General features: G+C 43.6%; 1 protein-coding gene across 5 annotated transcripts in view; it reads left to right on the top strand.

Annotated features, from left to right (window-relative positions):
* LOC133090939 (core histone macro-H2A.1) overlaps positions 1 to 25,435 on the top strand; it is an 80,336-nt gene that overhangs the window by 42,707 nt on the left and 12,194 nt on the right. Inside the window, exons 5-7 of one of the 5 annotated variants that reach the window (XM_061189618.1) lie at positions 10,399 to 10,509; positions 19,853 to 19,943; positions 24,761 to 24,850. In XM_061189618.1, the coding sequence (XP_061045601.1) occupies positions 10,399 to 10,509; positions 19,853 to 19,943; positions 24,761 to 24,850 (292 nt within the window). Of the gene's footprint in view, positions 1 to 10,398; positions 10,510 to 17,973; positions 18,074 to 19,852; positions 19,944 to 24,760; positions 24,851 to 25,435 lie in introns of all 5 variants that reach the window. The other 4 variants (XM_061189616.1, XM_061189619.1, XM_061189617.1 and 1 more) reach the window with 4 other exon arrangements.

Here is a 25,435-nt window from a genome sequence, read left to right as displayed (position 1 = left end):
ACCAGCTTTTAGTTTCATTGATCTTTTCTATTGTTTTCTTTGTCTCTATTTCATTTTTTTCTGCTCTGATCTTTGTGATTTCTTTCCTTCTACTAACGTTGGGTTTTGTTTGTTCTTCTCTTTCTAGTTGCTTTAGGCATAAGGTTAGTTTGTTTGAGATTTTTCTTGTTTCCTGAGGTAAGATTTTATTGCTATGAACTTACCTCTTAGAACTGCTTTTCCTGCATCCCATAGGTTTTGGATTGTCATGCTTTCATTTTCATTTGTTTCTAGCTATTTTTTATTTTCCTCTTTGATATCTTCAGTGATCCATTGGTTGTTTAGTAGCATATTGTTTAGCCTCCACGTGTTTGTGTTTTTTACAGTTTTTTTTCCCTTGTCGTTGATTTCTAATCTCATAGCGTTGTGGTCAGAAAAGAGGCTTGATATGATTTCAGTTTTCTTAAATTTACCAAGGCTTGATTTGTGGCCCAAGATGTGATCTATACTGGAGAATGTTCCATGTGCACTTGAGAAGAAAGTGAATTCTGGTGCTTTTGGATGGAATGCTCTATAAATGTCAGTTAAGTCCATCTGGTTTAATGTGTCATTTGAGGCCTGTGTTTCCTTATTGATTTTCTGTCTGGATGATCTGTTCAAAGATGTAAGTCAGGTGTTAATATTATTATATTAACACCATATTATTGTGTTACTGTCGATTTCTCCTTTTATGGCTGTTAGCGTTTGCCTTATATATTGAGGTGCTCCTATATTTGGTGCATATATATTTACAATTGTTATATCTTTTTGAATTGATCCTTGATTATTATGTAGTATCCTTCTTTGTCTCTTTGTAACATTCTTGTAAAATCTATTTTGGGGACTTCCCTGGTTGTCCAGTGGTTAAGACTCCACACTTCTGATGCAGGGTGGCACAGGGTTCGATCCCTGGTCGGGGAACTAAGATCCCACATGCTGTGCAGCGTGGCCAAAAAAAAAAATATTAAAGTCTAATTTGTCTGATATGAGTATTGCTACTCCAGCTTTCTTTTGATTCCATTTGCATGGAATACCTTTTTCCATCCCCTCACTTTCAGTCTGTATGTGTCTCTAGATCTGAAGTGGGTCTCTTGTAGCCAGCATATATACAGGTCTTGTTTTTGTATCCATTAAGCCAATCTGTGTCTTTTGTTTGGAGTATTTAATCCATTTACATTTAAGGCAATTATCGATATGTATGTTCTTATTTCCATTTTGTTAATTGTCTTGGGATTGTTTTTGTAGGTTTTTTTCTTCCTTTCCTCTTTTGTTCTCTTCTTGTGTGATTTGGTGACTATCTTTAGTGTTGTGTTTGGATTGCTTTCCCTTGTGTGTGTATGTATCTACTGTAGATTCTTGGTTTGTGGTTCCTGTGAGGTTTTGATATAGCAGTCTGTATATGTAGAAGATTGTTGCTGGTCTCTCAGTTTCAAATGCATTTCCTGTATCCTGCATTTGTACTCCCTTCTTGTGTGTGGATGATTTCCTACCTTTACTGTGTGTTTGCCTTTACTGGTGAGCTTTCCCATTTGTAATTTTCTTGATTCTAGTTTGGGCTTTTATCTTCTGCCTAGAGAATTTCCTTTAGCATTCGTTGTAAAGCTGGTTTGGTGCTGCTGAATTCTCTTAGGTCTTGCTTATCTGTAAAGCTTTTGATTTCTCTGTTGAGTCTGAACAAGAGCCTTGCTGGGTACAGTATTCTTGGTTATATACTTTTCCTTTTCATCACTTTAAATATATTGTGCCACTTCCTTCTGGCCTGCAAAGTTTCTGCTGAAAAATCAGCTGATAACCTTATGGGGATTCCCTTGTATGTTATTTGTTGCTTTTCCCTTGTTGCTTTTAATATTTTTTCTTTGTCTTTAATTTTTGTCACTTTGACTAATATGTGTCTCAGCATGTTCCTTCTTGGGTTTATCCTGTATGGGACTCTCTGCATTTCCTGGACTTGAGTGAGTGTTTCCTTTCTCATTTTAGGGAAGTCTTTGGCTATAATCTCTTCAAATATTTTCCCAGGCCATTTCTCTCTCTTCTCCTTCTGGGACCCCTCTAATGCAAATGTTGGTGCATTTAATGTTGTCCCAGAGGTCTCTTAAACTGTTCTCATTTCTTTACATTATTTTTTCTTTGTTCTGCGGCAGTGCTTTCCACCATTCTGTCTTCCAGCTCACTTATTTCTTCTTCTGCTTCAATTACTCTGCTACTGATTCTTACTAGTGTATTTTTCATTCCAGTTATTGAATTGTTCATCTTTCTTTATTCTTTATATCTTCTTGCTCTTTGTTAAATGTCTCTCGTATCTTCTCGATCTGTGCCTCCATTCTTTTTCTGAGATCTTGGCTTATCTTTACTATCATTCTTCTAAATTCTTTTCAGGTAGGTTGCCAATCTCCACTTCACTTAGTTCTTGTGGGTTTTTATCTTGTTCCTTTGTCTGGAACATATTTTTCTGCCATCTCGTTTTGTCTAACTTTCTGTTTTCGTGGTCTCCTTCTGCTGGCTGCAGGACTGTAGCTCCTCTTGTTTCTGGTGTCTGCCCTCTGGTGGGTGAGGTTGGTCCTGGACTTGTGCAGGCTTCCTGGTGTGAGGGACTGGTGCCTGCCCTCTGGTGGGTGGAGCTGGGTTGAGTTTCTCTGCTGGGCAGGGCTGTGTCAATGGGTGTGTTTAGAGGTGGCTGTGAGCTCAGTACAGCTTTAGGCAGCCTGTCTGCTGTTGGTGGGGCTGTGTTCCTATCCTGCTGGTTGTTTGGCCTGAGGTGTGCTAGCACTAGAGCCTGTAGGCTGTTGGGTAGGGCCAGGTCTTGATGCCAAAATGGTGACCTCTGGGAGAGCTCACGCCAATCAGTATTCTCTGGGACCTCTGGCACCAGTGTCCTTGCCCCTCCACTGAGTCACAGCCGACCCTCGCCTCCTTAGGAGACTCTCCAAGACTCATAGGTAGGTCCAACTGAGGCTCATGTGGAGTTACTGCTGTGCTGGGTTCCAGTGTATGTGAAACCTTGTGAGCATCCTCTAAGAGCGGAGTCTCTGTTTCCCCCAGTTATGTAGAGCCCCTGCACTTAAGCTCCATTGGCCTTCAAAGCCAAATGCTCTGATGGTTCCTCCTCCCGATGCCAGACCACCAGACTTGGGAGCCTGACGTGGGGCTCAGAACTCTCACTCCTGTGGGAGAACATCTGTGACATAATTATTTTCCAATTTGTGGGTAAGCCCACCCGGTGGGTATGGGATTCAATGATGTCATGAAAGCGCCCCTCCTACCATCTCGTGGTGGCTTCTTCTTTGTCTTTGAAAATATCTTTTTTGGTAGGCTCTAGTTTTTTTTGTCAATGGTTGTTCAGCAGTTACTTGCGATTTTGGTGTTTTCGTGAGAGGAGGTGTGCTCAGGTCCTTCTCTTCCGCTGTCTTGGCTGGGGATCTCTCGCCATTGGAATTTTGTTAGGGATTGCATTGGATCTGTAGATTGCTTTGGGTAGTATGGACCTTTTAATAGTATTAACTCTTCCAGTCCTTGAGCATAGAATATCTTTCCATTTATTTGTGTGTTTAATTTCTTTCATCAGTGCCTTACAGTTTTCACCATGCAGGACTTCCACCTCCTTGGTTAAATATAATCCTTGGTATTTTATTCCTTTTAATGTGGTTGTAAATTGTTTTCTTAATTTCTCTTTATGATAGCTCATTATTAGTGTATGGAAACACCACAGAAATCTGTGTAATGATTTTGTGTCCTGCAACTTTACTGAATTCATTTATTCTAACAATTTTTTTGGTGGAGTTTTTAGAGTTTTCTGTGTATAATATCATGTCATGTTCAAATAGTGACAGTTTTACTTCTTTCTTTCTGATTTGGATGCCTTTTCTTTTTCTTGCCTAATTGCTGTGGCTAGAGGAAAAGAGGGAAAAAAATTTTAAAAACCTTCAGACAAATGAAAATGGAAATACAACTTACCAAAACTTATGACGTGCACCAAAAGCAGTTCTAAGAGGCAAATTTATAACAATAAATGCCTACATCAAAAATTTTTTAAAATCTCAAATAAAAAAACCTAACCTGAAGGAACTAGAAAAAGAACAAATGAAGCCCAAAGTTGGCAGAAGGAAGGAAATAACAAAGGCCAGAGCAGAAATTAATGAAACAGAGACTCAAAGGACAATAGAAAAGGTAAATGAAACTAATAGATAAACTAAAGATAAGTAATCTTTCCTATTGGTTGTTCAGTAACATGTTGTTTAATCTTCATATATTTGTGATTTTTCCAGTTTCCTTCTTGTAATTGATTTCTAGTTTCATACCACTGTGGTCAGAAAAGATACTTGACATGATTTCTTACATTTATTAGCGCTTGTTTTGTGGCCTATCATGTGGTCTATCCTGGAAAATGTTATATGTGTACTTGAGAGGAATGTGTATTCTGTTGATTTGGGTGGAATATGCTGTGTATATTTTTTAAATCCGTCTGGTTTAACATGTCGTTTAAGGCCAGTGTTTTCTTATTGATTTTCTGTAATGAAGATCTGTCCATGGATGAAAGTGGGGTATTAATGTCCCCTGTTATTATTGTGTTGCTGTCTGTTTCTCTTTTAGGTCTGTTAATATTTACTTTATATATTTATTTGCTCCTGTGTTGGGTACATAAATATTTACAAATATTATATCCTCTTGTTGGACTGACTCCTTTATGATTATGTAATGACATTCATTGTCATTGCAGTCATTGTTTTAAAGTCTATTTTGTCTGATATAAGTATAGCTACCTCAGCTTTCTTTTGGTTTTTATTTGCATGGAAAATGTTCTTCCATCCCTTTACTTTCAGTCTGTGGATATCCCTATATCTGAAGCGTGTCTCATGTAGGCAGCATATAGATGGGTGTTGTGTACTTATCCACTCAGCCACTCAGTGTCTTTTGATTGGAGAATTTAGTGCATTTACATTTAAAGTAACTATTGATAGGTATGCACTTATTCCCATTTTGTTAATTGTTTTTTGGCTGTTTTGTATTGGGTTGGCCAAGAGGTTCACTTGGTTTTTTCCATAAGATGGCTCTAGTAGCACTTAGTTGTCTTTAACTTCATTCGAAACAATTTTGTTAGATTGTATTGTGACAGCTGTCATATCAGCATGCATTTTATAAAAGACATCAAAATTGGTGAATTTTTGTGTAGCCTTTTTAATATTGAAGATGGAAGAAAAAACAACATTTTAGGCATATTATGCTTTATTATTTCAAGAAAGGTAAAAATGCAACTGAAACGCAAAAAAAGATTTGTGCAGTGTATGGAGAAGGTGCTGTGACTGATCAAACGTGTCAAAAGTGGTTTGCGAAGTTTCGTGCTGGAGATTTCTCCCTGGACGAGGCTCCACAGTCGGGTAGACCAGTTGAAGTTGATAGCAATCAAATCGAGACATTAATTGAGAAAAATCAACATTATACCATGCTGGAGATACTGGACATACTCAAAATATCCAAATCAAGCGTTGAAAATCATTTGCACTAGCTTGGTTATGTTAATCACTTTGATGTTTGGGTTCCACATAAGGTAGGCAAAAAGAAACCTTCTTGACCATATTTCCCCATGTGATTGTCTACTTAAACGTAATGAAAACATTCCGTTTTTAAAACAAATTGTGATGGTTGATGAAAAGTGGATACTGTATAATAATGTGAAACAGAAGAGATCATGGGGCAAGTGAAATGAACCACCACCAACCCACCAAAGGTCAGCCTTCATCCAGAGAAGGTGGTATTGTGTATATGGTGGGATTGGAAGGGAGTCCTCTACTGTGAGCTCCTTCTGGAAAACCAGACGATTAATTCCAGCAAGTACTGCTCCCAATTAGACCAACTGAAAGTATCACTTGATGAAAAGCATCCAAAATTAGTCATCAGGAAACTCATAATCTTCCATCAGGATAATGCAAGACTGCATGTTTCTTTGATGACTGGGCAAGAACTGTTACAGCTTGGCTGGGAAGTTCTGATTCATCCACTGTATTCACCAGACATTGCACCTTCAGATTTCCATTTATTTCAGTCTTTACAAAAATCTCTTAATGGAAAAAATTTCAGTTCCCTGGAAGACTGTAAAAGGCACCTGGAACAGTTCTTTGCTCAAAAAAGATAAAAAGTTTTGGTAAGATGGAATTATGAAGTTGCCTGAACAATGACAGAGGGTAGTGGAACAAAAAGGTTGAATACGTTGTTCAATAAAGTTCTTGGTGAAAATGAAAAATGTGTCTCTTATTTTTACTTAAAAACCAAAGGCACTTTTTGGCCAATCCAGTAGTTCCTCTGTTCCTTTCTTCTTTTCTTGCTCTCTTCCTTTGTGATTTGATGATTTTCTTTAGTGGTACACTTACATTCCTTTCTCTTTTGTGTATCTACTATAGGCTTTTGCTTTGTGTTTATCATGAGGCTTATATATAACAACTTATATTTATAACAGTCTATTTAAAATTGATAACACGTTTGATCCCATTCAAAAGCTCTATATTTTCACTCTTCTCTCCATGTTTTATGTTTTTGACATCACATTTTACACCTCTTTATCTTGTGTATAGTCCTTAATTATTGTAGTTAGTTATTTTTAGTACTTTTGTCTTTTAACCTTTATACTAGCTTTATAAGTGATTAATCTACCACCTTTATATTTACCTTTATCAGTGACAAAGGTGCTTGTACTTTCATATGTTTTCCTGTTACTAATTAGTGCCCTTTCTTTTGAGCTTAAAGAAGTCCCTTTATTATTTCTTTTAAGGCCAGTTTAGTGGTAATGAACTCCTTTAGCTTTTGTTTGTCTGGAGAACTCTTTCTGTATTCTTCACTTCTGAAGGACAGTTTTGCCAGGTAGAGTATTCTTGTTGGGAAGTTTTTTTTACTTTTAGCATTTAGAAAAATCATGCCACTCCCTTCTGGCCTGCAAAATTTTTGCTGAAAAATCTGCTGATAGTCTTATGGGGTTTGTGTGTGTGTGTGTGTGTGTAACAGGTTTTCTCTTGCTGTTTTAAAGAGTCTCTCCTTGTCTTTAACTTTTGCCACTTTAATTATAATGTGTCTTGGCACGGGCTTGTTTGCGTTCATCTTATTTGGAACGCTCAGCTTCCTGGCAGGATTTTCTTCTTTTTTATGGCTAAATAATATTCCATTGTGTGTGTGTGTGTGTGTGTGTGTGTGTGTATCACATTTTCTTTATTCATCTGTTGATGGGCACTTAGGTTGTTTCCATGTCTGGGCTATTGTAAATAATGCTGCTGTGAACATGGGGGTGCAGATATCTCTTCAATATAGTGTTTTCATTTCCTTTGGATTTATTCCCAGACGTGGAATTGCTGGAGCACATGGTAGTTCTATTTTTTATTTTTTGAGGAACCTCTATACTGTTTTTCCATAGTGGCTGAACCAATTTACAATGTGGGGCAACAGTTTTAATGCAGGTGACCATATGCAAATGAATCATTGCTGAAAATTATCAGTATTAATTATCACAGGTTAAGCTTTATAACCTGGCTGCATAGGCAGCTGCTGACTTGTATCAGGGGCACAGGGAGCCTTTCAGGTCCCCTCCTCCCAGTAAAACCAGCTCCAATTCCCAGATGCCTGAAATTCTATCATTTAGGGCTTTCTGACCTCTTAAAATCCAAGTATCCTTGGGCAGAAGCACTAAATATTTATCTACTTAGCAACTGCATTTCATTCCCAAGCATTTACTGAGCACCTTGTGTATGAATGGTGTTCACTGGGTAGAGTAGTGGCTTTAAAACTTTTTTGCTTGCATGCTTCCTAAAGCAGTTTTGAAAATCTTCATAGCTCATACATCTAAAATTTGACAGCTAAACTTCTCATAATAAATTTAAATATCTACTACAAAGGGTATAATTTTGATATATAATACATATTGAACTTTAAAAAGAAAACTCTTTCATCATTTAAATGTATCCAATGAAATCTACTTACTGTGATGATTTGATATACCACAAAATACACAAACAGGCTCTTTTTTAACAGTTGGAAAATTTATATAATTTTACTCCTTTGAGCCCTTATTTTCCTTTCACTTGCCCCACAAATTTTTATCCTAATGTAACACATTTTTTTTTTTGCTTGTAGTATGTTAGTGATTTGTGCAACAAAAATAATGTACATAAATTTAAATTCATTTTGAAAAATTTTCTTGTGATCATAAAAGCACTAAATGTTATGGTTTCCACAGGATTGGATAGTTATCACATTTATTAATAATACACAGTTGATCAAACTGATAAATACTTGACACATTTTAATTTAACTATTAAGGAGAAAGTAAAATTTTTTTGGAACTGTATCATGTCATGGGATGCATGGAGATAGTTTTTTCAGTTAACTCAAGTACCCTAGATGAATGTTGCTCATTGTAAAAATGAGTCATCATCCTATATTTTACTTATAGGTATAAGTGCCTGGGAAATCTTGTTCACAAAAGTAATTAAATGGGACTGGAAAGGATTTTGTTATAGCAACATCGCTCAATCCTCTGAACTCTTTCTGAGTTACATGCCAACAATCACATAGTAATCTGTCATCAATTTGTTTTAATAAATGTTTTATTTTAGAGTGGTTTTAGATTTACAGAAGTTACAAAGCCCGTATAGAGAGTTCCTGAATATCCCTCACCCAGTTTCCCTGTTGTTAACATCTTCCATAACCCTGGTACATTCATCACAACTAAGAAACCTGCATTGGTACATGACTGTTAACTAAACTCCATCAATCTGTTCTTTAATGGTCTATCAGCTGTTAACTCAATTTGGTATTTCTTCAGCTTTGTTGAAAGCAGAGAATTAGAAACATCTGACTTGTGAAAGGATTTGTCATCCCGTCTTTGCTTTTCTTGTTTCCTGGAAAGTATATCAAAAAGGCTTTACTAAGACTTACCATGTAATTGTTGATTATACCTGTCAAATCTGATACACTTGAAGTGTTAGGAAACCAAAAGAGTGATAATTTTACTATATCTTTGCTAATACCATGTTTCTTGTTAAAATGCTTTCTGTCTTACCATTTATATCAAAACCTTGGAGCATCAAATTTAGCTCATTTAATTAATGGAAAATGTTCCAGGTTAGCCATATAACCTAAATGCCAAAGCAGTCCTTATTGTTAAAGCACTTAGTAAAATTAGACCTTATTTTTCAGTGTAAGTAAAAATGTTAATATGTTAATGAATTTGAGTATTAAAAGGGAAAATGGATAGGGCACGGGCCTTGCCCTGAGTCTTCTGTCCAGATCCTTCCTTCAGGAAGCCATGGCCATTTATCATATTTTATATATTTTATAATATTTCTCACCCCGTACTTTGTTGATTTGCTCCCACTGGACCATCCTCAGGAGTAATGTCCTTTTTGATAATAATTGGGGGAAGGAAAAAGTACCTAAACAAAAATTGCTATTGTGCCCACTTTCCTCACTCACCAATATATCTGAATGCAAAAAATCCCCAAATGAGCCAGAGTATCCATTTCTAATACAAGCCTCGTCCTTGACAGAAGTAAAAGACTGAGAAAGACATGTATCCCTACTTGAAGGGTGGTGCTAATATTCACTCTTGGGAAGTGGGAGAAATGGTTGTGAAGGGAGACCCAGCATGAAACCTTGATTGCAAGCATAGATCACTCTTAGGGCAGATCCACTTCAGGAAGAAGTACATTAGGCAGCAGAGGATCTGCAAAGTAATCATACCTCTCTACACGACATACCTTTGCAAGGCTCTTGGAAACCCCAGAGGACATATACTTCAGTCTGAATGATGCTGGAAAGAGGCCCAAGAGCCTGCCAAGATCCATGCTCACTGCAGGGGGGTGGGGCATCTCAAGGGGACAGAGAGGCTCACCAACAGCCCCCATATGGATCCTTCTCCAAGGCGGGTCTTAGTGAAAGAGGGTGGGAGAGTCTTACCTCCTGGGCTCGGAGGGTTGGAGGGTGATGATCCTTGGTCTGATTTTTGGCTCTTTGAGAACTAAGGATCCAGAGCAGTTTGTTTTTCCCCCTCAGACGTGAATACTGTACAGGCATCTAGAAAGTGAAGACCCTGAATTAAGAGACATTCACCTGGTCTACAGTTATGCAAGTGGTTCTGTTCTAAATTATCACTGTGAAGTTTTGCCTTTAGGTAGCTATTTTTTTAAGATTATAAACGTGATGAAAATACACTTTAACACTCTTTACTCTTGGACTTCAAAATAAGCCTGCAGCCCCCACTTTGAAAAATGCTGAGAGCTAGTAGTGGTTTAGTTTCCTGTTTTCTCTTGAGTATTATGGGCATTCACCTGCCTGTTAGAAAAGCCCAGATTCACGTGGTCTCCATCTGTGCAGGCCTCATACTGACTCTTCTGTTTGTGCAAGAAGAAGCAGGGAGAAGTCAGCAAGGCAGCCAGCGCCGACAGCACGACCGAGGGCACACCCGCCGATGGCTTCACTGTGCTCTCCACCAAGAGCCTCTTCCTTGGCCAGAAGGTAGGCAAACGCGGGCCCCGGTCTGCTCGCGGGCCCTGGGACAGATGGGTGCCTCCACCAGCAGGAAGGCTGACTGAGGACCACTCCTGGCCTCATGGGCTGGAGGAGAGAGTGGGGCCTGGGGCGGCTTTAGGAGAGGACTCAGGGAGGGCTGGACAGGGTGCTGAGGGGAGACTGGCAGGCGGGGAGAGGAGGTGGTGGTAAAGAAGAGGGACAGCAGCTCCTGTGGGGGTCGGGACACCCTGGGCTTAGTCTGTGGAAGGAGCTGTGTATATGGGATGACCTGGTCATCCTGTAGTCCTGCCCAGAAAAACAGCTGGAAGTCAAAACTGGGTCCTGGAAAGGGAAAGGTCTAGCAGGCAGCCCAGGTGTTCCAGTGGGCACTGAAGGTGGAACCTTGATCCAGGGGGCGGGATTGTTGCTAGACACACTGTGCCACTTGAGGACTCCTCAAGCCAATCGTTTGTTTGTTTTAACCGTGGGCAATATGTTTTCAGCCACCCCAGTGATGCAAATTTGCCAGGACGCCATGGTTTTGTAACAAATGATTCACTTTTGTTGAAAATAAAAATGATGCAAAGGCTTTTAAGACCTGAGAATGAGAGTTCATATTTCTCTGTTAACACCAAAAAAGGGGGTGGAGAGAGAGCGGGAATTACTTTTCTGAATTTTTTTATCCTACATTAAAAAAAATTAAAGGCATGGATTTGAGCTTCCATGTAAATTGCATTTAGTTTGCATGTGGTGAACAACTTGGTTCTGAAGCTGCATCATTTTTAAAACCTCACTGTCAGTTTCCTTTTGCATCTCAGTGACACAGTCCTCCTGCTCATGTCATTGCAAGTGCTCCTTCTCCCCCTCCCTCTTCCTGTCACTAATTGCACTCAGGCTCTCATGATGCAATTCCTGTGGTGGACTCTGTGTTCCAGCAAATAACCATTACAGTGTACATTTTATAACCATTATCTGTATTTTGTATGCATTTTTCAAAGGAAAAAATAAGCAGCACTCTCTGTCATCTTAAGGTCTGGGGCTTTGAAAGTTTTTGTTTAAAATATTTTTTATTTATAAAATTTCAGCTCAGCAGTGAAGGCAACCACCTGGGTTTACTTTCACACCCTTTAACCTGTCCTTTGGGTAATATATTGAAAGTTAACGTGACCTGTCATCCAAATTGCTTTGGTTTGAACTAAAGTGCGAAAAAGCTCTGCGATTTAGGACTAGCTCCAGTGTGCTTCAGATCCCTAATGCTGACGATTAGCCAGGACTTGGAAACCTGTTAAGCAGGTAGAACAGTTCAGTGCCTGGGTCCACCCTCTCCCTCACTCCTTCCCGTACCCTACTCTTGGGTGCCCTGACCCTGGCCTCTCCCTTCCCTGTGTTCTTCTTGCCCTCTCCTGCTGGTTACCCCAAAGCCAGCGTCAAATCAGAACTCCTCACACCCCCTTGCTGGATTTCCAAAATAGCCGTACTCAGCCATACAAATGTCCATGTACAAATGGAGATGCCCTTCTTGCCCTTCTTGGCCTTGGGATCAGGGCCTCGTCTGCTGCATATGAGCCCTGGAAGGGAAGGGAGGCAACAGAGACTGCAGACACATTGCTAGCTCCTGTGCAACCGAGCAGTGCCATCTCCTCCATCTTGGGTACGGCCTGGTCTCAGGCCTCAGGACCAGGCACCACAGGCAGGAAAGTACCAGAAAGTACAAATCCAGCTAATACTGACTATACTCCACTCACGGTTGGGGAGGGAGAGTCCAAAAAGCTATAGAGAAGCACTGATACTCTATAGTCATTTACAGGCATGTTATCTAATATTATTTAGGAAATAGAGCAAAATGGAAGATGGAGGCTTGACAGCGAAACTAATGTGGCTTTTTGATATCTTGACTTTCGGAGGGAGAGCCTGAAGGGACTGGTTGAACTGGAGCCCAGTGTAACATGGTCAGCTGTGAGAGAAGGGGCTGAGTGCAGAGCCAGAAAGAACACCTGCCTTCTTTCCCGTATCACACAGTCAGGTGTGAGTGGTGAGAACAGAACCCCAAACTACCACAAGACTGCCCTTTGCTTCCAGCTTAATGACCCAGGACACACACATCCAGGGTGAGCTACCCCCAAATCCAGCCCTGCAGGTGCCCTTTAGCAGAGTAAACTGTGTCTCGCCAAAAGTGGTGTCACAGAATAAAGCATCATCTCAAGTCAGCCTGGGCACCCTGTTAGAAGCTAGTGTCCTAGCAACCCTTTCTGGAACCCTGTGCCCTGCAGCATGAGAGAGGGAGTAAGTGTTCATAGTTGAGAGCATTATTTTGAAGCAGGACTTTCTAGCCCTTTATAAATAGTCTGTCCAGTGAAAGTCATGGCATTTAGTGCAAAAGGGGCCAGAGTGGTCAAACTGACACATAGGAATTTTTACACAAAGCACATTTTAAAATGTCATTATTACAGACATTAATTTTGACTTGGATTTTAGGAAGTGTTTCAGAAAGGGTACTTTACAATGGTGACTGTATGGTGCCCTGTGTTCTATGAGTCTTACTTTCCACCTGTGACAATGAAACCAATGCTGGAATAGTGCAAAGCAAGCTGAGGTCAGAAAGGTGATACTGTGCTCGCTACAGCCCTGAAAGGCACAGTTGCTAAGCTACTTGCAGGAGAAGCTGGCCCAGGGCTTAGGAGCCTGGGATCTCATTGTTGTTGATGATAATGTATTTCACATACTGACGTCTCAGGAGTAACCGCCCTCATTGCTCTCTGATTTTACCCAGTATTCCACACACATTGTTGAATTGTTTTCAAAAGGGAAACAGTGCTGTGAATCTGAATCGACTAAATGTGTTTGCTTTGTGGTTCAGTGGAGTTTCTCAGCTTCTTCTCAGACATTTAAAAAGCTTTATGTCCAAAAAAAGTACTTCCAATGTGTATTGCTATAAATCTGTGTCAGTGGTAGTAAGTGATGTAGGCTTCCTTGGAAGAGTCAGTATTATTAGAAGCAGTTGGGAAAGCAGTGTCAGGAGGGCATGCGTGTGTGCCTCCCCAACTATCAGGATTGCAGTCGCAGCCCTGTGGGCCACTAGAGGCAGGGGTAGGTACCGTGGGTTTTCTTCCTCAGAGGCAGACACCCTAGTCCCGGGGGCTGGGGAACAGTAAAGAGAGAGGGAGCTCTTGAAGCAGGAATGAGGAGGAAAGGCCCACCACCCTCTTCCACCCTATGGCTGACGACTGGCTTCTGAGACAGTTTAGGACGCTGATGAAGCCATGCTTCTGGGCCTCCAGCAGTGCCCACAGGGGTCCTTGTCTTTGTGTGGCACATTCTAGCCTGAAACCCACCAGATGCCACCTCCAGGCCTGAGACCTCTGGGGGAATTCAGGCCGGGGATGCGTGCAGGCTGGCAGCATAGCACAGAGGAAGGAGCCCCTCCACCCCAGAGGCCAGGGCAGGAATGGGCCCTGGAGCAGGCCACAGGGAACACATGGTGATCCATGAGGAAGTGGAAGCAGTTCTGTGGAGGACCTCGCCTCTCCATCCTCCTTAGTTAAAGTGGACTCTGGGAACAGGAAAAGCGTTGCATTTTATGTGGTGGGCACAGGGGAAGAAGTCTTCTTCCTTGTCCCTTGTGAGGGAATGAGAGATACGAACAGGCTAGCCTGCACAGTGACAGGCTAGACTTAACAAGTCACTCAGGTAATCTTTAATCATCACGTTTATTTCCTAAAATTGAATTTCTGATCACATATGTTAAAAAAAAAAAAAAAAAAAAGGATTGTACTATTTCCTGTAGCCAAGGAGGTCACGTCAAGGCAGCCCAGATGTCCATCCAGTAGCCCCAAGCCACCGGCTCCTTCCTTATCATGGGCAGGCTGCCTTCCGACCTGCTCTCAGTGGTGGGTGCCATCCTCCCTTCCAGGATAGCCAGGTTAGCTTTGAGCCACCTCAGGTCCCAGCCAGGCCAAGGGCCCAGTTCCTGAGCTCTGGCCTTTCCGTTAGCCCTACTTTCAGGGAAGCGGTTTGTTCACTTCATCTTAAAGTTGTGTCTGGATGTTTGACATTCAGTTCCAGCTCTGTTTGTGGGCCTACAGAAACCCGAGCACTGTCTTAGGCATTGGATGGCCCTTGGGCAGGAGGCAGCCTGCACTCTGCCTTCAAGGAGCTTGTATCCTAACAAGTTCACATCAGGAGTAGACAACAAGGGTTAACTGGGCATAACCCCTCGAGGGGAGACTGGGTACTGTAGACATCAGAGGCTGGCTCCAGCAGAGCCCACTGACATGAGCATCATCAGGTCCCCGTGGTGGAAGAGATCTTGAAGGACACTTAGCTCAGTCCCCTTTCCCCAACCCTGCAGCCAAGTGGGACCCCCTTTCTGCTCTATAACTGGCACTCTCTCCAGTGGCCAGCAATCTTCACAAATACTTTAAATTCACCATTCTGTGGTTTAAAACTTAGTTTTCCATCTTTCCCAATGTTAAGACAAGGAAGTAGTCACCTTATTCACATTCTGAAATCATTAATGACCCTCCTCCCTCCCAGAAAATTAGACTAAATTGGGAATTTTCACAGTTTCCCAGAAATCTGATTTCCCAGCGCACAAATACCCCTGCTCTGCCATGTGCTTCAGACAGCTGTGGGCCCCTTTGGCTAAGAGGCCCAGGTGGATTTGACCCTGGGTGGGCTTAGGGGGGCCTGAGACCTCCTAGGACTGGGCATCTATCTTGGGCCTGCCAGGCCTGCTGGCGTGTGTCCTCTGCACAGTGAGATCCTTTTCAGGCATGTGTATACGTGGCCTCTGCTCATCCTTCTCCTGTCCAGGGGAGCTTCTGTTCTTGTTTCATGACCAGATGATCAGATCACTGTTGGCTTCTGCCCCCTGGTCCAGCCTGCCCAAGCCAAGATGATTGCCCATCTGTCTTTCCAAAGTGCCTGAAGCAATTTGTCCTCTCCCCTCCCCGTTCCTCTCCCAAACACACAAACACAGACCACCCCCCTCCCCCAAGCACATGCTTTATAGTCCTCTATAATTGCACATTTTTAATAGCAATACTGTTTTGTGGCTCAGCCCCTCACCCTGAGGACTTCTGCTGAGCCTGGTACCCAGCAGAGCATGATGTGGGTGAGAGTGAAACTGCACTTGGTTAGCTGGGGCTTCTCCATGCTGGTGGCAGTGGCTCCCTGATGTGCAGGATTCAGTGCTTCCAAGAGCGGGGCTGCTCCTGCTCAGAGGGACGGTGATGAGCCCGGAGTCAACTGGGAATTCTGTTTGCAACTGCTCCCTCGCTTCAGCAAGGCCACAAAGCCCCGCACTTTCCCCCAGAAAGCCCTAAAGAGCAGGGGGAGTGCTCCCCAGGCAGAGGCAGAGACAGTCTACCAGGGTCTCCCCGGCTAGTTGAATCAGAGCCCATGGCAGTAGCTGATTTTCCGGTGAGACATTTCTGAATACAAATCCAGAAGTGTCTATACAATTAGAAAAAAATATTATGAAATCTAAAGATTTAAACATGTATGGTTTTTAAACAAACAAAAAAGGAATCTCCTAGATGTCTTTAAAGTGTATTGATTCATAACACCAAGTGAAGTGTTCTTTTCCCTTTTTTCTCCTTTCCCTTCCTCCCCCAACAATCTCCTGCTGCTTCACACAGTGTGGGTATTTATTTTTGGTGGCGAGCAGGGAGTACTGGCTTAATTTGAGTTTTTATAAACAGCATTTGCTTGAAGTCATACGCAGTACTTACATGATACCATAATCAAACCCTTCACCCTTGTCCTGAACCCTAAACCTTCACTTGCCTTACTCTGAGACCCCGACCCCCCCATTGTGTGCCCATCCACACCCCTTCCCCCTGAGCCAACACCATTAGCACCCTCTCCCTGATGCTGTCTCTTCTGTGCCTCTGTCCTGGCACCAGGACCTGTGCTCTGAGAGCTTCACTGTGTGAGGGCACCCCAGTGGGCTTCCTTCAGCTTCAGGAATGCCAGTGGCTGGCCCCTAATTACCCTGCAGTGCTGGGAACCATACCCCAGAAAGTCCAAGTGGAGAGAGCTTGTACCTCTTCTCTCTTCGAGCCCTAACTAAAAATGAGGCCTACCACACTGTGGCAGGGCCTAGCCAGAGTCCTTCCCCCAGCCATAAGACCAAATTCATTTCCACAACTTTCAGTCTAAGCAGGTCCCTTTTTTGAGAATCTGCTGATTGCGTCTGGGAATCAGAAATGTGGGTTTATATTTCTACTGCTTATAGCACGTCAGGTTTTTGTTTGGTTTTGTTTTCAACAAAATGTTTGGCCCCAGAAATTCAGTGACTTGGAGCTCAGTTACCAAGAGCTTCCCAGCTGAGTGTCTGCACACGGCCCTCTCCTGGGAGTGAGCGCCTGCACTAAATAAGCGCCTGCCCTGCTGGGCCCCGAGGGTGCGGTCAGCTCCCCAAGCCGGGATTGCAGTTGGTCTTGGTCATCTGCTCCTCTGGGCATTGCTCTCTGCTGCATCTGGTAGGAATGTCTGTCACTGAAGAATAGCCATCTTCCCTGAGAGAGTGTGAGTGCTTAGCTGCAGGCGCTTGGACCTAAGAACAGGAAGGGGATCCTGGGCCAGCTAATTCCCCCTGCCCTCTGACAGCCAGTCTAGAACTTAGGATTCCTCTCAAACTGAGGGTTGTCATGGCACCAGAATAACAGTCGGGAGGGAGGACATTCAGCGGTTCTTTACAAAGACTCAGGTGGTAGGGTACTCATAAAACTCACTCAAAGAAAATGCTCTACCCCTTGGGCCTCAGAGTAGCCTCACCAACAACGTGAACAGTTTAAAAGACACGCTGTCTTGCTGGAGAACTGCTGTGTCTCTTCCTGGGTTTGGCCAGAACTTCAGTATTACATGACTAACAGGCACGTAAAATTAGATGCTACTAAGTAACAGGCCATTCTTGCTTCTCGCCACCCCTGAGCAGGGCACAGGAGCCAGCCAGCTAGTAGTCACGGTGATGGGGACAGCCTCAAAGACCCATGACCACTTGGAAGAGAATGGTAGAGCTACGAGGGGTTTGCCCAAACCAGCTAGGACTTCCACACCATCCCAGTGCTCAAAGAAGGGGACAGTCACATATACCACCCCACCCTACCCCAGCAATGAGTACTTGACTCTGGGTCCTGATAACTGCTGTACTTGGGCCCCCAGATCACAAGTTCTTTTCAAGGGAAGTGGATCCACCAGCCTGATATGGCTTATGCCTCCCTTTGGCCCCAGGCATCACCAGACAAACACGTTCTGGACCCTCAGCCTAGCTTGCTTCTTTTTAGCATCCCGAGTGGCATTTGAGTCTTTCATTTGACATGGATTCAGTTTAGCCAGTGACTCCCTCTTCCCCTTTGTGCCCAGTGCACCTGGAGTGCCCACTGCCCTTCATCTGTATCCCAAGGCTCACGTCTCTGTGACTTCCCAGCTGTCCTGTTATTTCCCACCTCATGCTTTTCTTTTCAGCTGAACCTTATTCACAGTGAAATCAGTAATTTAGCCGGCTTTGAGGTGGAGGCCATAATCAATCCTACCAATGCTGACATTGACCTTAAAGATGACCTAGGTAATTGGGGATGGGGTTTGGCACCATCAGCTGTCAGTTGAAAAGTTATGGAACCCAGAATTTAGGCTCTTCATCTTCTCAAACTTCAGATGGTCAAACCAAATTCCCAAAACCAAGATTAATGTTTGAGGGTAGACATTGAATGTCTACTTACTTCAAGCCATTCCAAATGGGAATGATCTGATTATGTTTTATTAAGCCCGATTGGCTGCTTTCCCCTTGATTATAAATATATTGCCATCTAAATTCTCTTCCATAATGATCACACTGACTGCTGGTTACTTGGGGGGGATTTTTTTAAACTGTGTTTTTTTTGTTTTTTTTGTTTTTTTAAGAACTGAAAAATCTCAGGTAACGACAAAATGATAGTTTCTCCATTTAAGCCTTAATTAGAAATGACAAACAAAGCATGAAAACACTTGAGAAGGGAGACAATTAAGCTGCATCAGTATACTATTAAGTTGTCTTTAATCCACCAGCAAATTGATTTCCCCCAAATTTACCACCTACTGTCACTTCGACTTCTTCTACAACTGAAAACAGTATATGACTGAGTGCCACCTTCATGAATTATTTGGCTCGTGTATGATATTAAAAAGAAGGGCGATATCTCTTTCTGAGTGAGTTCTTACAGAGGAAAACTGCCCCAGAGCCATGGCATCTCCCTGCACAGGAGGGTGGACGGTTCAGGGCAAGCTGAGGGGTACCCCTCAGGTGTCCCACCCTGTGGCCTCACCTTTACAGAGAGGAACTGTCAGCTTAGGGCACAGTGAAGGCTCCTGTCTCCTTAGCTGTGAGCCTTGCAGGGGCAACAGGCTAGCAGGTGCCCACCAAGGCAGCCTTGTGCCTGATGCTGACTTAGGTATGTTTTGTGTATCTTTAGTTCCCATCTTTGGCCACCTTTGTAAGATGGCAGATTTCCTTACCGGGAGAGATGCTCATGCCAGAGCCCAGGCCCGACCCACACAAACTGGGTACAGTAGTGGGCTGAAGACATGAGAACTGGGACTCAAAAATGCCCTGCTTGAACTTGTTTTCTAACTGCCTTAAACAGATGCTTTCTTTAAAAAAACAAAAACAAAAAAAAAACCCCACAAGCTAGAAAAAGCTAGGATCCTATCTATTCATAGTATATTTTATATGTAAAATACATAAAAATGAGATTGATTAGAATAAGAGGTAGGCTGGAAAAATATTTTTACACATCGAGGGGGAAAAATAAAGGCATTCCTCTGCGCACACCTATACTGTTTTCTCAGTTTTCAAGAGATGTCCCTCGAAGGTAGACAAAATGATGAACATCACAGGAATAAAAATCAAACCCTAAAAGGTGACTACTGCTGATAAAATGGAGAAACTTGTTGTTTTGGTTCGCCTGATAGTCCACGTTTTTTAAAAAACAGATGCCATGTTTTAGTAGCCTTCTCAGTGGGGTGCCAGTCTTACAGGCTTTTGCGAAGTGAAGTGGGGCATTCGTTGTTTTGTTATTTCTTTTAACCTTTGGAAATGATCTCATGTGTCTGTTTCTCTTTTTTTGGACTTGTCATTCAAATGTTTAATTTAAACATGTCACATTTGATATTCCTCCTCCTCCTCCTCCTCCTCCTCCTCTCCTCACCCCCATCCACATGTGCGCACACTTCGTGGACTGATTGCCCTTTTGGCTCATATGTTGGAATCGACCAGGTAGGCCAGCCCTGCCATTGGGGCCTTAGTAAATGTGCCTGTGCGTGGGTCTCGGTCCAACACAGTTGATATACATTTGTTTACCTGTTATAGTTGCAAGTTGTACAGGCTGACATTGCCTCGATCGACAGTGATGCTGTCGTTCACCCGACAAACACTGACTTCTACACCGGTGGTGAAGTAGGTAATGCCTAGCTGGGTGCTGCCGAGTGTGTGTGTGCATGGTCAGTCAGCCGCCGCAGACAGCTTGATCCTTTGACAGCTATGCAGGGCTGCATTCATTTCACACTTCCAGCTGTCCTGACCTTCCCCAGGTCTCCTGTCCCCGGGTTGTGAATGCGAGAACTACAGCTAACTGTCAGCCAGGTTGCATCATGCAGCTCACAAATGGGCACACTTCTGGTTTGGAAACTGGTTCAGCAACATTTCTTCACTGCTTCCTGAGGCACAGCTTTGTGGGAGACTGGGTTCACACGTGATTTGAGCTGCAAGCGGGATGCAGACAGATCGGCCAAGTGGCATCCAGGACCACTTCTGTGCCCCCCCGTGGACCAGACACACAGGAATGCCTATGCATGGGTCTGTGTCAGAAGCACGCTCATTCCTGAGGATGGCCTTCAAGCCTTAGATGCACATGGGGGGAATTTTAGACACACTCTCCCACACTCAGGGGTTCTCAGGCCTTATGTGTACGAAAGCCACCTCATTCTGATGTGCTCTTCCTAGATCACTCTTGAGAAACACTCTCCTAGACCCAGAAAGCTCCTTCCTCTCCTCGGCAGCTGACACACATGGTCAGTTGGCTTCTGGCACTGAGTAGCTGAGGGTGGGGTGAGGCGGAGAGAGCATGTGGCGTGCCAAGTACTATGACTGCAGACCCGCTGCACGAACATAGATAGTGCCCTGCTTTAAGAATGTGTTGGGGGGCTTTTATAATGAGGAGGCATCCAGGTATGATGGCAAAAAAGTACAGGTTTGGAGCTAGGTAGAAGGATCCTGAATCCTAACCTTACCATTTACTGGCTATGGGGCCTGGGCAAGTCACATAACTCCTCAATGCCTTGGTTTTCCCTATCCGTAAAATAATGGTGATGAAGAGAATTATGTTAAGTCATGTAACCAAAGCACCCTGCTTCATGCCTGGTTCATGGTAGGTGCTTATTGTAAAGGTCTTGCTCTCAGGTGCGTATATGATTTTTACAGTAGGTGTGCTGGTTCTGAGAGCAGCATTCTGAGTATAGATTCAAACACCAACTTCCAAAGAGAATGGACACATTTCTAGTAAGGGCAAAAGTGAAGTCATCTTGAAGGATGACGCTGTTGGGATTCGCTTGAGTGTCCCAGACACTGGAAGTGCAACAGCTTAGCAATCTGTAGCTGTCCAGCTCTGTTCAGTGTCACTCACAAAGCCCGCTGTTCACAGTCTGCCCCAGCCACTTTGATTTGGGCTAATTGCTCTCCTGGGCATTTTGGATTTTGGACAAGGATAGAAAGACAAACTGGATGGAAAGTTAGGATTCGCCAAGCCTGCCAGGCCCAAATGAAATCAGGCTGTAGGCAATTAAAATAAACTCCCCTTTCCCAAGATTTTGGAGGAGTTTAAGAGCTCCTAAGTCAGGCAGCTTAAAAGAAAGATACTTCCTTTCTTAACCAAGTGAAAACTTGATGGGAGGGAAGTACTTATTTGGAGGAAACTAAATAAACAAACAGCTGAGGGCTTATCTTTCAGCCAGGAGTGACTAAGGCCTAGGTTCATCCTGCCATCCAGAACTGTGGGTGAAATGGAAATTGTGAAACTTGCTGGGCAAAAGAATCTCGCCCAGGCTCAGGGAGAGGAAGAAAGGGCCAGTCTGCTGCGGCTGTGAAAGTGTTTCCCCAGGATTAGCCACACCAGGAGGTGGAGCTGGAGGCTTTGAGGCTGGCGGGGGCCAGATGGGGTAACATGCAGAGCCGACTGTCCCCCCCCCCCCGCCCCCAGAAGAGCCCAGTCCTTCCTAAAGCATGAATGGAACCGGTCTCCTTGGAATAATGACAGTGCTAGTGCTTTTCTCTCTGACAGGCTTGCCCTTAACCCACTCATATGCACAGGTTAGGCATGAGTAGCCTTGGTGACATGTAAGTAACTCGGGTCTGAGAGCTCGGCCAAGGTTACGTCGTACATCACTCATGGACACTGTCACAGCAGGTCCAGACAACCTGACTGGCCAAGGAGGAAAGACGGTGCCAGGTCCAGAACCCAGGTCTTCCAAAGCCCACCTCAGTGCTTTTTCTCAGCGAACCATTCCAAACTAGTACTGAACCCAGATCTCTTGCAATACCAAAACAATGATCAACCAGATTCACACATGGTCTCAATTGGTTCCAGTTCCCACTTTGATGTGTGAGAGGGGAAAAGAGGAAGCGAGGATGTAATCACTCCACTTCTCATACTTGGTGTGAATTCCTGAGTCCCGAGACTGCTGGAAGAAGGAATGCGAGTGCAGGAATGCTTAGCCCCAGTGATTAACTTTTACCCATCGAAAGTTCTTTCTAACAGTGAAATAGACCACAGGCTGAGCCTGACATTTGTCCAAGCCTAAATTTTCGCTTAGGCTGGTTTGAACACTGATACTTAATGCCTGCTTTCTAAGCATGATATAATGCTCTTGTTCTCATGGGAGTAACACATGTTTATGCTTGGGGGCAAATAAGCCAATTGCCTTATGATTAACCCTGAAGTTAAGCCTAAAAAGCAAGAGTCTTACATTCAGAGTGTTGACAATACAGTTGAAATGGGCCTGTTTCTTGTTAAAAAGTACACGTGTGTCTACATGAACATGTGCATACATATGTGTGTGTAGGAGTCAAGTTCTGACCGGGTTGATTGCCTGCAATCTAGGGTTCAATTTTTAAGTTTGGGAAATGTATTAAGTGTAATTTAACGTGCAAATTTCACTTCTAATTAAAGCAAGATTTAATTATAAGTAAAAATTTTAAAGTAAACACTCTTCCTAAGATAAAACACCTTTAATTATAAATCAGCCCATTTTCTTAATATTTTTCTATTTCAGAAGGGAGTTGGTAGTATTAATACAACACTGATTTTACTTTACCTTCCAAATTTCCCATTTCTCCTAAAGAGTAGATAGGATAGAGAATGTGGACCTGAAATAGTCCTGCCTGGAGCATGTTTGTATCCATCCTTCAAGCTGGAGGATGGGTGAGGAGGGAAGGCCAGACCAGGTACAGCTGGGCAGCAGCATTTGGGATCCAGCGGATTCAGACTTCGGATTCATTTTTCTCAGTTGCATGGATATTTCGGGTGAACCTGTAATTGGGCCTCATTCACCTGGGTTGTACCCTCAAACTCTCCACTTCCTGGTGGGCGGAGTTGAGCCACAAGGCCCAAGCCTGCTCCCTTAAGCCCATTTGGCCACTGTGTCTGATGCTGAACTTTGTCAGAAACATGCAGAGGCTGCCACCACTGCCGGTAAAAACCTCTGAAGCGGATGTGTTTTCCCTCTGGACACCTCTGCCATTTAAAGCCTACTTCACTGCTTTCCAAGACAGGTGAAGGCTTGTGGGCAGTCTGGGCTAGTGAGGAGGGACGCTGGATCCCACCTTAGGGATCCCAAGTTAATCTCTGTCTGAAAGTCAGGCCTTCTCTTAGCTGAGAGCTCCTTGTGGGTGATGGCCTGCTGCTCACGTTCATTCAGGCCCCCAGACTTCCTAGAGTGGGGTGGCTTATAGGCAGTGCCTGCTGTTAGCCCTGTGCCGTCTTATCTGTGACAGTGCCCAGGCTGTCTGCTTTTCCTTCTAGGCACTTCCTGGGGTTAGTTCACCCCACCAGAACAACATGCAAATGAGGCAGGTTTCTCTAAGATAATCAGACCTGGTCATTCCGGGGTGAATCCAAAGAGAATCTGGGCTGGTGCATCCCAGTGCACCCTCACTGACCCATACCAGAATGTGCCAAGGGCACCTTGAATTTTCCAAGACAAATGGTGAATCTTAAGGGGAGTATTTTATCCTCTTGTGAGGAATGTACTTTAAAATGTGCACAACTGAGGAAGCAGAGCTTATGGAAGACGTAAGACCCCATTCTGGCCAAACTTAAAAGGACGATTTTGACTGCTGCTTGCTGTCCCACGTGAGACATTTAACCCACAGACCTTATAGGTGTTGGTAATCTTATTTGGGAACTTGGCTTTCATAGCAAGAATTGATTACTTACCAAGTACCCTAATTCAAGAAGAAATGCTCCCTGCCTCCATTTGATTTTTTTTTTGTTTTAATCTGGTCCTGAACGGTTAGTCATCCTCCTTTAAGCAACCAGTTCATCTTTAAGCTCTGTTTCTGATGTTGCTCTCCTTTACCTAAAACGATTCTGAATCATTTGTGTGATTAAGGAAATACTGTCTGAGGCCATTTTTTTTTTTTTGTATTCACATATGACACCAAAGCTGCAAAATAGGAACTAAGCATGGTAATAATGCTGGCCCAAAGGTGGCCAAGTCTGAATGCTTTCTTCTGGGCCTGCCGCCAAGAGGAGAGCTAGCTGCTGATGGAAGCATGGTATGCTTCTTCTAAAACCTCCTTATTTGGGGCTTCTCCCCAGAGACAGAGAAGAAAATCCAGGGGGAGGCATCAGCCTTGGAAGCCGGCACCATCTGGTTTCTCACGCTGATGGAAAGCATGCAGGACAGGCGTGCTTGCAGAGAACAGGCGTCTCCCATCTCCCTCGCATCTCTGGCATGTCCAGGATCACCCTGAGTCACCCCCAGATAAGAGGCAGCAAAGATAGCTCGGCGACCAGCCATGCAGAGTGGTAACTGGCCGATGGTGAATCTCTTCGAAACTTCACTTTTCTGACTCAGCCAGGGCTTTGTTCCTGTCTTGCAGCTGTCTGGAAATTTAGCCAGTCAGATCATTTTTAGTATGTAATCGCCTGACATGCTAAGTGTCTGTGTGTGCCCTGAGACGCAAGGATGGGCAATCTGACCTCGCCCTGTCCTTGTCTAGGAAACACGCTGGAGAAGAAGGGTGGCAAGGAGTTTGTGGAAGCTGTTCTGGAACTCCGGAAAAAGAACGGGCCCTTGGAAGTAGCTGGAGGTGAGGTGGGGAGGCACTGTGCTGATCTGGGCGTGGTGCATGCTGCCTTAGGGAAACCGTTTTACGGGACGACTTAGAATTCAGAGGTGCATGGCTATCTCCGAGACGGAGGCAGAAGAAAGCCTGTTAGACTTTTATGACATACAAATTGTCAGGGGAACTTAAGGGTTGTGGAAATTGCCTTTCCAAGTTTTTTCTTCATTACTTAAAATAGCATCTAAGTGTTTGATGTCTAGCCCTCAAATTTTAAGCAGTTACAGAAGCCAAGTTCGGCAAATCTAAGAGCTGAAAATCCAAGAGCTGAGAAGTATAGATAGGGATACTGAGCCATCTGCAAAATTGCTGATGAGATGCAAATGAATCATTTTCATTCAGCCATCTGTGTTTTTCATGGGAGAAATGTAAATATACATCTCTCATTTGCCAATTACACCTTTCCTGATAAGAGGGGTAAGAGGATGACTTGAAATGTGATGTGAGGAGAATTTACCGCTAAGAACTAGAGGCAGGGCACTTCTCACTGATGCCAGCCTGGATTTGGGGATTTTAGGTGGACACAGGGTTTCCCGAGCACCTGGGAGTCTG

Source organism: Eubalaena glacialis, chromosome 4, assembly GCF_028564815.1.
Source record: "Eubalaena glacialis isolate mEubGla1 chromosome 4, mEubGla1.1.hap2.+ XY, whole genome shotgun sequence".
Classification (NCBI taxonomy): Eukaryota; Metazoa; Chordata; class Mammalia; order Artiodactyla; family Balaenidae; genus Eubalaena; species Eubalaena glacialis.
The sequence above is the reverse complement of the archived record's forward strand: the minus strand, read 5'-3'. Positions and strand labels throughout refer to the sequence as shown.